General features: G+C 35.7%; 1 protein-coding gene across 6 annotated transcripts in view; it reads right to left on the bottom strand.

Moving 5' to 3' along the window:
• Nucleotides 1-12,684, bottom strand: part of IL1RAP (interleukin 1 receptor accessory protein) — a 121,151-nt gene that overhangs the window by 76,267 nt on the left and 32,200 nt on the right. For 5 of the 6 annotated variants that reach the window (XM_039850878.1, XM_039850880.1, XM_039850881.1 and 2 more), the window contains one exon: nt 2,136-2,208. In XM_039850878.1, coding sequence (XP_039706812.1) covers nt 2,136-2,199 — 64 coding nt within the window. In that variant the 5' untranslated portion in view covers nt 2,200-2,208. Of the gene's footprint in view, nt 1-2,135; nt 2,209-8,819; nt 8,850-12,684 lie in introns of those variants that run through there. The other variant, XM_039850882.1, reaches the window with a different exon arrangement.

The raw sequence follows: 12,684 nt of genomic DNA, 5'->3' as shown, positions 1-12,684 counted from the left end.
GAGCTTCATGAAAGACCAACAAGACTGCCAGCATCTACATCATAGTAAGAGGCGGTACCTTGATGCATGAAAGGTTGGTTGGTCTCTCAGCATGTGCCATGATCCCTTTTTTCCCCTAGTAGCCCAGAGCCAGTTGCCCTTTTATTCTTATCAACAACACTTCCTTTTTGTTCCTTTCCCTCCAACTAGGAAGTACATCACTGACACAGACACAATACACCTTTTCATAAGGAAGTGAATGAATATGTGCCAGATGGGCTGAGGGGATTACAACATGTTTCCTCCTCCTGTAGTGACTCAATGGGGCTGGTATGAGAACTTATCTTATTCAAGAAGTCAGCTTCCCCAGCAGAGTTATGAGTCACAGTTTCTGGGTAGAAAGCTCACTTTCCAACAGAATTAGGAGTGGGGGGTGCTCCTTGGATAGATTACAGTAAAGGTCATTAGGATAAGCAACACTGCCAGGACTGCTGAGAAAGCACCAGCACCCACTACCTTCTGAGACTTCGCAATTCTCTCAACAAGAGTAACGCACTCACCTCTCCCCTTTTCCTTCAACGTGAGGCAACACATAAAATCACACTGATGAATTACTGGTATGAATCCATTATAAAACTGGCCAGTTGGCCAATCTGGCCCAAAAATGGGTGTGAAAGAACATATGTGTGTATGTGAGAGAGAGAAGAGAGAGAGGAGAGAGAGAGAGAAGAGAGAACAGAGAGAGACAGACAGAGAGAGAGGGAGAGAACACCTATTTTGTGTCTATGTGTCAATTATTATTTCACATATTTAAAAATCAAGGTATCGTGGCACTGATCAGTGAAATGGGACATTCAGCTAAACAGGACAGATGCTTGTATAAACAGCCAGTGGACCGTATTATAGTGTACCCCAGCTGAGTATCAACCCTGGTTATAATAAATGTTTTCCTCTGTGAAGATCCCAGGGCCAATAAGATTGGAAGTTATCTACTTCTCTCAGCTTTGAGTTGACTCCATCCTAGTTATACTCCTCCTTTAGTGCTATTTTTGGTTTCTAATAAAATGCTTTAAGAAGCATAGCAAAACTGAAACACACCAAGAAAATGTGAGCACGATGGTGAAAGGGCTCGAATTCATGCCATGTAAAGAATAGATGACGGCATATGTTAGAGAACATGGTCATGGTTATATGATTACTGTTTTAACATTTCTGAAGGCCTCTCACATAGAGGATATAACTCAATGATAATCAAAGTATAGCCCATGATCTTCAGGGAATTATCTGTGGAAAGCTTTTTTTAAATTTAAAAAAAAAGATAGTGGTTCCTTGCATTAAAATTGAAAATGACTGGATTATGTATTTCTATTTAAATCAAGCAGTTGAACCAAAGAAATGTATGGAAATGACAAGGAGACAAATTTCACTTATATGTACTAAAAGCTTTCTAAGAATTTGGTCAGTCCAAAGACATAATGGGCTGCAATCAGGTAATAACTGCTTAGAGGTACCATGAAATGGTTCTCAACAGTAATTCTGGAGATGGGAGGAGACCTGAAAAAAGTGGATTTTCAAGTCCCTTGTAACTCAGATTTCATGTGATCCAGATTCATGAGCATTGAGTTTGGTTATTCAAATCCAATGAAGGCTTTGGCTGGGTCCTCTTATGAACCAAAGAAAGAATGAACTTAATGACAGGTCCTATATTTCCTATCTAGAAGCAGTGAGATGGAAACTCATCATTATTTATTTGTTTTGATAAGGTCTCAATGGACTGTTACCACCAAGGCCTCTCCACCACTGGCTCAGGTTTAGAAAACAGAGTGCTGCTACCATCACTGTCATTTATTTTCTCACAGGACCTGAAGCAAGGAAAAGAAGCAGGATTCTAGTTGGCTTAAATGTGAAAGTGATAGAAAATTTCTATATTAATGCACATTCAGACCACTGCCCTAAGTGCACTGTGTCCCATAACGACTAGAGATGTCAGTGGTTCCTCCCATTATCAACATTCTATAATTCTGTCAAATCTATGATTCTGTACTACCACAGAAGACAATAAAAATAAACAACATTAACTCATTTTCCGAAAGACTTGAGATATTACCCTACGCATGACTTGGATTTCAATAGATTGTCAAAAGCCATTCACTTACCTGAAGTGTCACTTTGCAGGATCCCATAGAAGGAGAGACTCATTACACACCACAAAAGTCTCATCTTTTCAACCTAAACACAAAGATAAGGGAGAGTACTTATTACCCTCAAGTGCTTAAATAATATTTAGTGCATAAGCATGCTGGCTATTGGCTAGAAAGTATTCTAAGAATTTTACAATATTAACAAATTTAATTGTCAGAACCAACCAATAAGACAGGCTTTTTTTTTTTTAAATCCCTATTTACATATAAGGAAACTGAGAAGTTTAAATAACATAACCAAGACCTTTTGGGTAGAAAGTGGTAGAGTAATGATCAAACTCCAACAGCCTGGCTCTAGAATTGTTTCTTAATCACTGAAATATAAATGCCTACTTGAAAAATACTCTCTGGATTTTTTTTTCATCAGAGTCATATTTCTAGCAGATAAATTTGATCTGATCGTTCTTCGCAATCCCTTGATCTATTCCCAATTGGAAATATTTTATAATACAGGCACTTTTTCCTTCTTTGTAATGAATAAAAAATCTAGAAGTCCTAAATTCAGACTTGGTTGGAACTCTAAATTTATAGTAAAAGGGAAATATATAAACTTCATGCCCTGTTGTGCCCACTCTTCTCACTGAAAAAGACAAATGATGAGGCTAGAATCCAATTTCTGTGATCTTTTGCCTTTCTATTGATAACCAGGTGAAACAGCCAACTAGCAAGAGCCATGCCCTTATATTTGGTTGTGTGATCTTTAATGCAGAAGGCTGGAGATTTAACAACTCTGAAATATTTCTTTCTCTACTACCCTAGACATATCTGGACCCTAATAAAACCTCTGTAGGGTTATAAATACTGAAACTTGGACATTACTGAGAATTTCCATATTCAAGATCTCCAATTTCTGTTCTGAACACAACAGCCATATATAAGGGTGCTCACAGAGGTCTTGGAAACTTGTCCAGATTATATTTCTAGTAAGTGACAAAGATGGAATTTATACACACGTCTGGCTAACTACAAGTCTATTATGCCATACATTAGCCTATGCCACAAGTTTCACAAGCACAAGGACCCACCAGTCTAAAAATGTCAAAGAAGTATTTGATAAATAGGGTGACCATATAACAGCATTTAACATGGGACACTTTTAAGAGTGCTATGCTGAAACAAAATGTATAAACTGGTACTGTCCAAGTGATCCAGAGTGTGTGGTCACTTTAAAGGACAATACAAGTTTTCAACACCTGTCACCTCTCTTGACTCCACATTATCAAAAAACTCTGTGCTTCCTTCTTCAGCATGACTATACACAAATTACAGGTGAGTTTATTATATCTTAAACAAATGATTAATCTCAGAGATGAAATGTCTCTTTCTTATCAACATCATTCCCTTCCAATTCTTATACTATTACCTTAGGGAACATTTTTCCCTATCAGTCATTCATTTATTCAATAAAACATGGATTGAACACTTTCTGTTTATAAGTCATTATAATATAACTATAGGGCCTCTGGTAAGTTAGATGTAGGGCCTCCTCTAATGGTATGTCTCCCCAGTAGTGGTGATAAACCACAGAGAGGAGCAGATAAGTGTTACTGAAAAAGGTGAATCCCGCTAAAGGAATCAAAAAAGACTAAACACAAGGTAGCTTTTGAACAGAGCAAAGACTGGTCTGGAAACTTAGAAGTGAGGCATAAGGAAAGTGGTTGGGAGAAAGAAGCTCAGTGGAAAATAATGCCCAAAGATAGGAAAAGCATGGACCATTAATAGAAAATAGTCTGTAAATAATTCAGTTTGGCTCAAGCACAGGGTATTAGGGAAAGAACTATAGGAGATTTTGTTGGAAAGCAGGGAGTGTTATGATCACAATATAACAAAGCCTTGAATAACAGGTTAACTTGGAATTTAATTTAAACAGCAAATAGGGAACCATTAAGGTTTCTAATTAGAGGAGCGATATGATCATCAAGTCCCGCTTTGTGGACATCATTTTTCCAGGCACGTATTAGATGGACTGCTACTAAATTCTGTCTTAAAATTATTTTGGCTCCTGAGTCTGTCAACACAGTAATTGTTATCCTCCTAGCTTTGTGTCATCTGTAAACTTGCTCAGCACGCTACCTATGTTCTCATTCAAGTCATTAATAAAATTAATTAATAATTTTGCATTAAACCTTGTCAGTGGAGTGCAACTAGATATTTCATTGCAGATTCAGGGCACAGTACTTTCAGCCCCAATACCATTTCTAAAGCAACACTTAGCAGACATTCTAATTAGTGTGATTGAGGACCTTAATTGATATTCTCATGAGTAACTGGATTATGCCAAAGGCAGAAAGGAGTCAGGTCACCAAATAAAGCTAATCTAAAGATAACTTGAGTGCAAATACAAATCCAGGGTCAGTCTTGCCCTGTGATGAATTAGAATAAAGCAGACTGAAAAGAAAATTTACTATGTAGGCTTGTTTTGACAGACTAACGGTTCCAAGGTTAGTGGAGGCAGTTGGCTCATCTGAGATCTCTCCAAGAAGGCAGGTTCATTTAACATTGTCTTGCATTCTGCCTCAGAATTTTATTATTGTGACTAGTAATACACTTTGGTTCTTGTTTCTTAGAGGGAGAGGGCACTGAGTATTTTCAGAGATGGAGAAATTGTTAAAAAGCAAAGGAACCTGCCTAATAACACGTTTTCTCATGGTCTGAATTACAACCTAGCTTTAGAGTACTGTGATGGGGTTTAACAGACTCTGCCCTTGCTTCAGATGATTGGAACCTACATATAATAAATTTCCAGTCATCTTTCCCTGCATTATCCACTTTATTTATTATATGGTCATGTTCATACTTTCTCTCTGAGGTATTGATACTTCTCTCATATTTAATGCTATTATTTCCCAGTATATCAACTTGGACCCTTACATCATCCAGCAAGAAGTTTCAAATATGTACTTAGTTCTATGTAATCAATGACAATGTTAATGATGATCGTAAACATGTGCTCAGCACTTTAACATAGAACGCTGCCTATGAATCTTCCTATTGTCTCCATTTTCTAGGCTTAATAAGTGTTGGGATCTCCTTATCTCTGAGTTAGCCCTGACAACTGGTTTCTCTCACTGGCCCAGCAGGTAACAAGCTAAAACTGAATTTGCTGCCTCAAGGATTATAATTTTTCTGACTCACCATTCACTCAGCCTTCATTCTACGAGCAATACTTTAGGACTGGATTTCACCCTCAGTTTCCTCATTTCACATACAGCTCCATATACAAGCCATAGCTACTCTTTGAAGCCCATCAGCCTGGTTGGGGCTTGGGCCTTCAACCTGATGTTTGCCAGCACTCTTTTCCAGGAGCCTGCATTTTGTCCCCTGTAAGGTCTTGCTCCAAGCTGGATAAGCCTCCAGTAACCATGAAGCTGCTATCATCTGATTCTTTCTTCATCAACAGATGCCCTTTGCTATGACCTGACCACTGAAAACTTGGTCATTAACACCAAGGCACTGACCCTAGATGGTCATGTGGGGTCAGCCCTGCAGGCATATCACTTTCTTGAGTCCTGATCCCCTCCAAATTCTCCTTTTTCCCTTCTTTAACTTACTGATAAAGTTTGAGCAGGTCTTGCACACCTATAACAAACAAGCATTTGAAAGACATATGACAAATTATTAATTGCCCATTTTACAGAAAAGGGGCTTTTATTAAGAAATTAGAGTTAATTTCATTATCAATCCCCCTCTTGTTTCTAAAGTTTTTAAATGTTTTTTTTTTTAATTAAATGTATTGGGGTGACATCGATTAATAAAATTATATAGGTTTCAAGTGTACAATTCAATAATACATCATCTGTATATTGCATTGTGTGTTTACCACCCAAAGTCGAATCTCCTTCCATCACTATATACTTGACCCCCCTAGTTTTTTGAACCAGAAAATATTCTTGTGCAGAATATTTCAGAATCCAATATTTACTGGTAAACAAAGGTTTTGGCAAAGTAACATGAAATCATGGCTCTAATTCTGGGTAAAGTGAAGTAAGCATACTCCATCCACCCTGTCTCTCAATGAATGCAGTTATAAACCTGGGCAGAATGTATGGAGCAACCACTTGAGGACTCCAAAACGTATATAATGGCACATTCTTTTCAAGTACACTCACCAAGAACACTCACCAGGATAAGCCATATCACGTATCATATATCACACCTTAACACATATAAAATATTAAAAGTATATTCTCTAACTATACAATTAAACTGGAGATCAATAAAAAAAAATAGGAAAATCTCTGAACACTTAGAAATTAAAGAATACATTTCTAAATAATCCGTAGGTCATTAAAGAATATATTTCTAAATAATTCGTAGGAAGTCTCAAGGGAAATTAGATAATATTTTGAAATAAACAAAAATAAAAATACACCATACCAAAATATTTGGGATACAGTTCAATCCTTACAGGATAATTTGTAGCATTAAAGGCTTATACTACATAAGAAGAAAGACCTTAAGTCTATAATCTAATCTTCACCATTAAGAACTTGGAAAAAGAGAAAAATAAACCAGTCAAGCAAAATGAAGAAAATAATGAAGAGAGATCAAGAATTAAAAAAAAGAAAAAGAAAAGAAAACTAAGAAAAAATATTAAAACCAAAAGTTGGCACTTTGAAAAGAACAATAAAATTGCTAAATCTCTAGCCAGGTACACCAAAAAGGAAAAAAAGGAGCGTGTCACCAATATCAGAAATGAAAGAGAGTACATCACTACTGGTCACTCAGGCATTAAAGTGGTGATAAGGCAATACTAAAAAATGTAGGCAAATAAATTCCACAGTTTAGATGAATAAACCAACATCTTATAAACTACAAGCTAATAAATCTCACCCAAGATAAAATAAGCAATCTGATTGGTTCTACTATTATTATTAAAAGAAATTAAATTTAAAATTAGAAACCTTCCAAAAAAGAAATTTCCAAGCTTCATATGGTTTCATTGGTGAATTCTATCAAACATTTAAAATATAAAAACATCATCTTGCCATAATCTCTGTAAGAAAATGAAGGAGGACAAACCAGTTACTAATTCATTTTATGAGACATTACTCTGATTCTAAAACCTGCCATAGACACCATAAGAAAACAAACTATAGATATCCCATAACCAAGCAGAGTTTATACTAGAATGCAAGGCTAATCTGAGTAGTTGAAAAGACAAAGTAGAAAATCCACATGATCATGTCAATTGACCCAGAAAGAACATTTGACAAAATTCAACATCCATTCATAATAAAACCTCTCATCAAATTAAGAATAGAAGAGAACTTCTTCAAACTGATAAAGAGCATCTACAAAAACCTACAGCTAACATCACATCACATGATGAAAGACTGAATGTATTTCCACTAAAGTCAGTAGCAAGGCAAGGATATTCCTTCTTAGTACTATTTGACAGCATAGTGGAAGTCTTAATCAGATGACATAATTTTCAACATAAAAAATCATAAAGAATTTATTTAAAAAAGAACTTTAAATAAGCAAGGTCACAGAATATGTAGTTAACATACTAAAATTTAACACACTATATACTAGCAATGAAGAATGGGAAACAATTTTTTTAAAAGATGGTTTAAAATAACTAAAAAAAAAAGAGAGAAAGAAATGCTTATTAACTAAAAGTCTAACCAAACCTATAAACAAAAGTCTAACCATACAAGATCTGTATGCTGAAATTTATAAAATGTTGATAAAAGAAATCAAAGAAGATCTAAAGAAATAGAAATATGTGGTTGGCAGAATGGCCCCATTCCCTAAATCCCTGGAACCTGTTATGTTACCTTAATTAGTGAAAGGGCTTTGACAAATATAATTAAGGTTATGAAGCTTAAAATAGGGAAATTATATTGATTATTCAAATGAGCCCAATCTATCACATGAGCCCTTAAAAGCAGATAAAATTCTTTGGTTAATGTCACAGAGATGCAGGAAAAGGATAAATCAGCAAAATGCAGAGCAAGAAAAGAACTCAATAGGCCTCTGACATTTAAAGGCAAATGTAGCAACATGTCAAGGACTGCGGGTGGCCTTGGACTGCTGAGAGACTCCCATTTGACAGCCAGTAAAGAAATGGGAATCGCGGACTTATAGCCACAGAGAATGAAATTCTGTCAACAACTTTTTAGTATATTTGTCCCTAGAGCCTCCAGAAGGGAATGCAGCCTTGCTGACACTTTAATTTTAGCCTTGTTAGACCCTAAACAGAGAACCAGATATTCCACACTGTACCTGGACTTTTGACTCACTAGAAACTGTGATATAAGTAAGATGTTGTTTTAAACTACTAAGTGTCTGGTAATTCATTACAGTAGTAATAAAAAATAATACAAGAGACATACCATATTCATGGACTGAAACACTCAATATAGAAAAGATGTTAATTCTCCCCCAAATTAATTGATAGATTTAATGAAATTCTAATCAACAATCCTAGCAGGATTTGCTTATAGATATAGACAAGCTGATAATAAAATTGATTATAAAATTTATATGGAAAGAGAATGCCTTAAAAATTCAAATCCATTTTGAAAAAGAAGAATAAAGTTGTAGGAATCACACTACAAACAATCCAATTTTAAAATGTCAAAAATCTTAAAGAGAAACTTTACCAAATAAGATAAAGTAGTCCCCTCTTACCTATGGTTTTGTTTTCCATGGTTTCAGTTAGCTGAAGTCAACCATGGTCTGAAAATATTAAATGGGAAATTCCAGAAGTAAACAATTCATAAGTTTTAAGTTGCAGAGTATTCTAAATAGCATAATGAAATCTCTCATGGTCCCACTCCATCCTCCCTGTAATGAGAATCAATCATCCTTTGTCTCGACTGTCCACGCTGTATATGCTACCTGCCCATTAGTCACTTAGTATCCGTCTTGGTTATTCATCAACTGTCATGGCATCTCAGTGCTTGTGTTCAAGTAACCCTTATTTCACTTAATAATGGCCCCAAAACACAAGAGTAGTGATGCTGGCAATTAAAATATGCTAAATATAAGTCATAAAGTGCTTCCTTTAAATGAAAATGTATGTACGTATAGGAAAAAAAAACACTATATTAGGGTTTGGTACTATCCACAATTTCTGGCATCCACTGGAGGTCTTGGAACATATCCCCTGAGGATAAAGAAAGACTTACTGTATTCAGAAAGCAAATTAACAAGTGAAAAGATATTCAACATCATTAGCCATAAGGAAAATAAAAAGTAAAACCACAAAATTAGATACTACTACACACCATTCAGAATGACTAAAGCAAGAAACACTAATAATAAGTGCTGAAGAGAATACGAGCAACTGGAACTCTCTTATTGCTGAGACTAAAAAGGGTACGGCCTCTCTGGAAAATAATTTGGTAGTTTCTTATAATGTTAAACATATTCTTCCCATAGATCTAGCAATCCTACTCCTAGGTATTTACCGAAGAGAAGTGGAAACTTATGTTCACACAAAATCCTATATGCAAATGGTTACGGCAGCTCTATTATTAATTGTCCCAAACTGGAAACAATTCAAATGTCCTTCAACAGGCAAATGGATAAACAAACCCTGGTACATCTAAAAAATAGACTACTTTCAACAATACAAAACAGCGAATTGTTTATTTAAAAAAAAAGAAAGAAAGACTTGGATAAAGCTCAAAAACATTATGCTAAGTGAAAAAAAGCCCATCTCAATAGGTTACAGACTGTCGAATTCCATTTAAATGACATTCTCAAAAAGACAAAACTAGAGTGACAGAGAAAACATCAGGGGCTAGAAGTAGGAGGAGGGTGTGACTCTAAAGGGATAACACAAGGGAGTCATTTGGAGGATGAAATAGCTTAGTATCCTGATGGGGGCAGTGATTAAATGAGTCTATATATGAGTTATTATTCATAAAGCTGTACTTCAAAAAATTCAACTTTATTGTATGTTAATTAAAAATATATTTTTAAAGTGGTATGATTTTTCTTTTTTAAAAGCTCCACAAATGATTTGTGAACCCTTTTAAACAGTTTAAACAAATAAAAGCTGTTTTAACCTAAATGTGGTTTCTATTTTCAACTTTACTTTGAAAATAACACAGTCCTGTCATTAAGTACTAAATGTTCCAGAAAAGTCTAGCAGTACAGGCACAGAGAGAGATCAATGAACTGTCCCAGCTTTCAGCATATTAAGCCCGTGTTGCTAACCTTGATACAACAGCAGAGTCAAAGTTCACACCAGAAAACATTAGCACAGTCCTCTTAGATATTTCCTCCCCTTTCTTACTAAACAGCTTCAAAGTGTTTGGAACTCTGAGAGGACATATATAACATAATACACCTCCTGCCATCATTAGAAGCTTGGAACAGGATGTGAGCAGATTGATTTCCTTTTGTTCTTTAATATTCTAAATAGAAACATGCTCTGTGGGGTGAGAAAAGAAATATCGTTAAGTCTCATCCTTCACAAAAGAAAACTAGAACTAGGTTTTCAGTGAGATGAACTCAAACTGAATTTTGATTTCTATGCTTGTCTGTTTGAACTTGGACTGCCCTGGAGAAGAGGAGAAAATTCACGACAACTACTTAGATAAAGTTATAACCTGGCCATTGTGTTGATGATTAATTTAAGATTGACATGCTATGCTAGGCATTCATGGACACTTCTCAATGAGGACAAGAAGAGTGTCTCATTGTTCCCTTTCCCTAATGGGTGAACAATTTGATGATTAAGTAGTCTGTACTTAAAGATACTGAGGCAGGGGTTTTGCATGGCATGATACCTACCTCATCAGTTGTTTGAGAGAAGTGTACTTGATAATTCCTGTAGAGTGATTAGCACTGTCCAGGAACATAAGCATCTCTCAGTCAATACTGGTTATTATTAGCTCTTATTAAATGAGACAATATATGTGAATTACTTGAGAAACTGTGGAGCAACAGACAAATGTGAGCTACCATTAATATTATTTACAAAGAAGAGCCCAAGTTACTTGGCTCAAGTTAACCTTTGATCATTGGGAAACACTTGCCATATCCTACACTTTGCATATACTAGTTCCAAGTTTAATGTTCTGTTCTCCAAATATTTCAGAGAAGATAGTCATGGTTGTAAGTCTTGCCTCTGTATCTTACAAAAAAAACAAAGATAGTTATAATATGCTCTACAATGACTTTTTTAAATGTATTATTTAATTACAGTTGACATACAATGTTATATTAGTTTCAGGTGTACGATGTAGTGATTAGACATTTATATATCTCACAAAGTGCTCACCCCTATAAGTTTAGTACTCATATGACACAATGAAACTTGAACTTAGAGATCTTATGGTCCAGAAGGTTTCCCTTCCCTACTTTTCAAATATCTCAGTTTTTAATGGAAGTAACACCTCCACCATATCTCACAGGGTGGCTATTGAGAAGTGAATGATGTGACCCATGAACAGAGGTTTTGTAATTATAAAGTGCAGTACTAATATAAAGCGTTATGACATTGGATTTATCATGAAATAAGCTAAGCTTTTTGTTTTGTTTTGTTTTGTTCAAATTTGAAAAAAATCTGAAGGGTCCTTAACTTACAGCTTAATTACTGGCTTACCTTTGGCAATATTGACAGGGAGAAGCAAGAGTGAGATGTCTAAGCTCTGGTAATGTTCTATTTCTTAGTCAGATGATGGTTACATGAGGATGCATTTGTAAAAATTATTCCACTTAATATTTACCTACTTTACTGTTAATATGTTATGCTCGATTGAAGTTAAAAGGTGGTTTAAAACAATAGGGAAGGTTTAGAAAAAGGCACAGAATAACATTATGTACAATCTTTTAAATCATGAGAGCAGCTTAAAATCCAACACAGAAAGTGACAGGATGTCATCTCAGGGAACTTCAAGGCTGGGGCGAGGAAGAATATTTATGATGAATATACCTAACATTCCTTCTAATTCATGTAACGCATATTTATCAAGCTCTGGACACAGTCTAAGGAAAGAGGAAGGAAGGAAAATGACCATGTCTTCATGGCAAGATGTGGTCCTGAGACAAGACAGCAGTGCTGCAGCAGAGGTGTGTGAGAATACAGAAGAGGGAGCAGCTTGCTGGGGAAATACCACCCAATGTGCCATCATGTGTTCAAGTAGGGAATTGGGTGGGATTACAACCAGTACAGACACAAAACAGTCATATTACCTTATAGACTAAGATGCAGTCACTTCCAGGTTAGCGATTTCATTACTTTTCCCAGCATAGAAAAGTTTCTTAGCCATTTGAGTTTTTCTCCCCTTAAATTTCATGTAACGACATTGACACTAATCACCTCTCTAATTCAAAGGGATGGTCTGAAGATCATGATCCTGTCTGTAAGGCTCTCGAGAGACATGCCATCTACACATTGTTAGAGAGGCCGCAGGCAACAAAACTATGGCCAAGCTATCACGGATTTCTCCGTAAAGACTGTACCCTCTAGTTTCTGTGTCTACACAATGAAATTTTGTTCAAATCAATAAGAACTTATTGAACCCTTCTTTCATACACT

The sequence above is a fragment of the Pteropus medius genome, unplaced genomic scaffold, assembly GCF_902729225.1.
Source record: "Pteropus medius unplaced genomic scaffold, Ma_sr-lr_union100, whole genome shotgun sequence".
NCBI lineage: Eukaryota > Metazoa > Chordata > Mammalia > Chiroptera > Pteropodidae > Pteropus > Pteropus medius.
The sequence above is the reverse complement of the archived record's forward strand: the minus strand, read 5'-3'. Positions and strand labels throughout refer to the sequence as shown.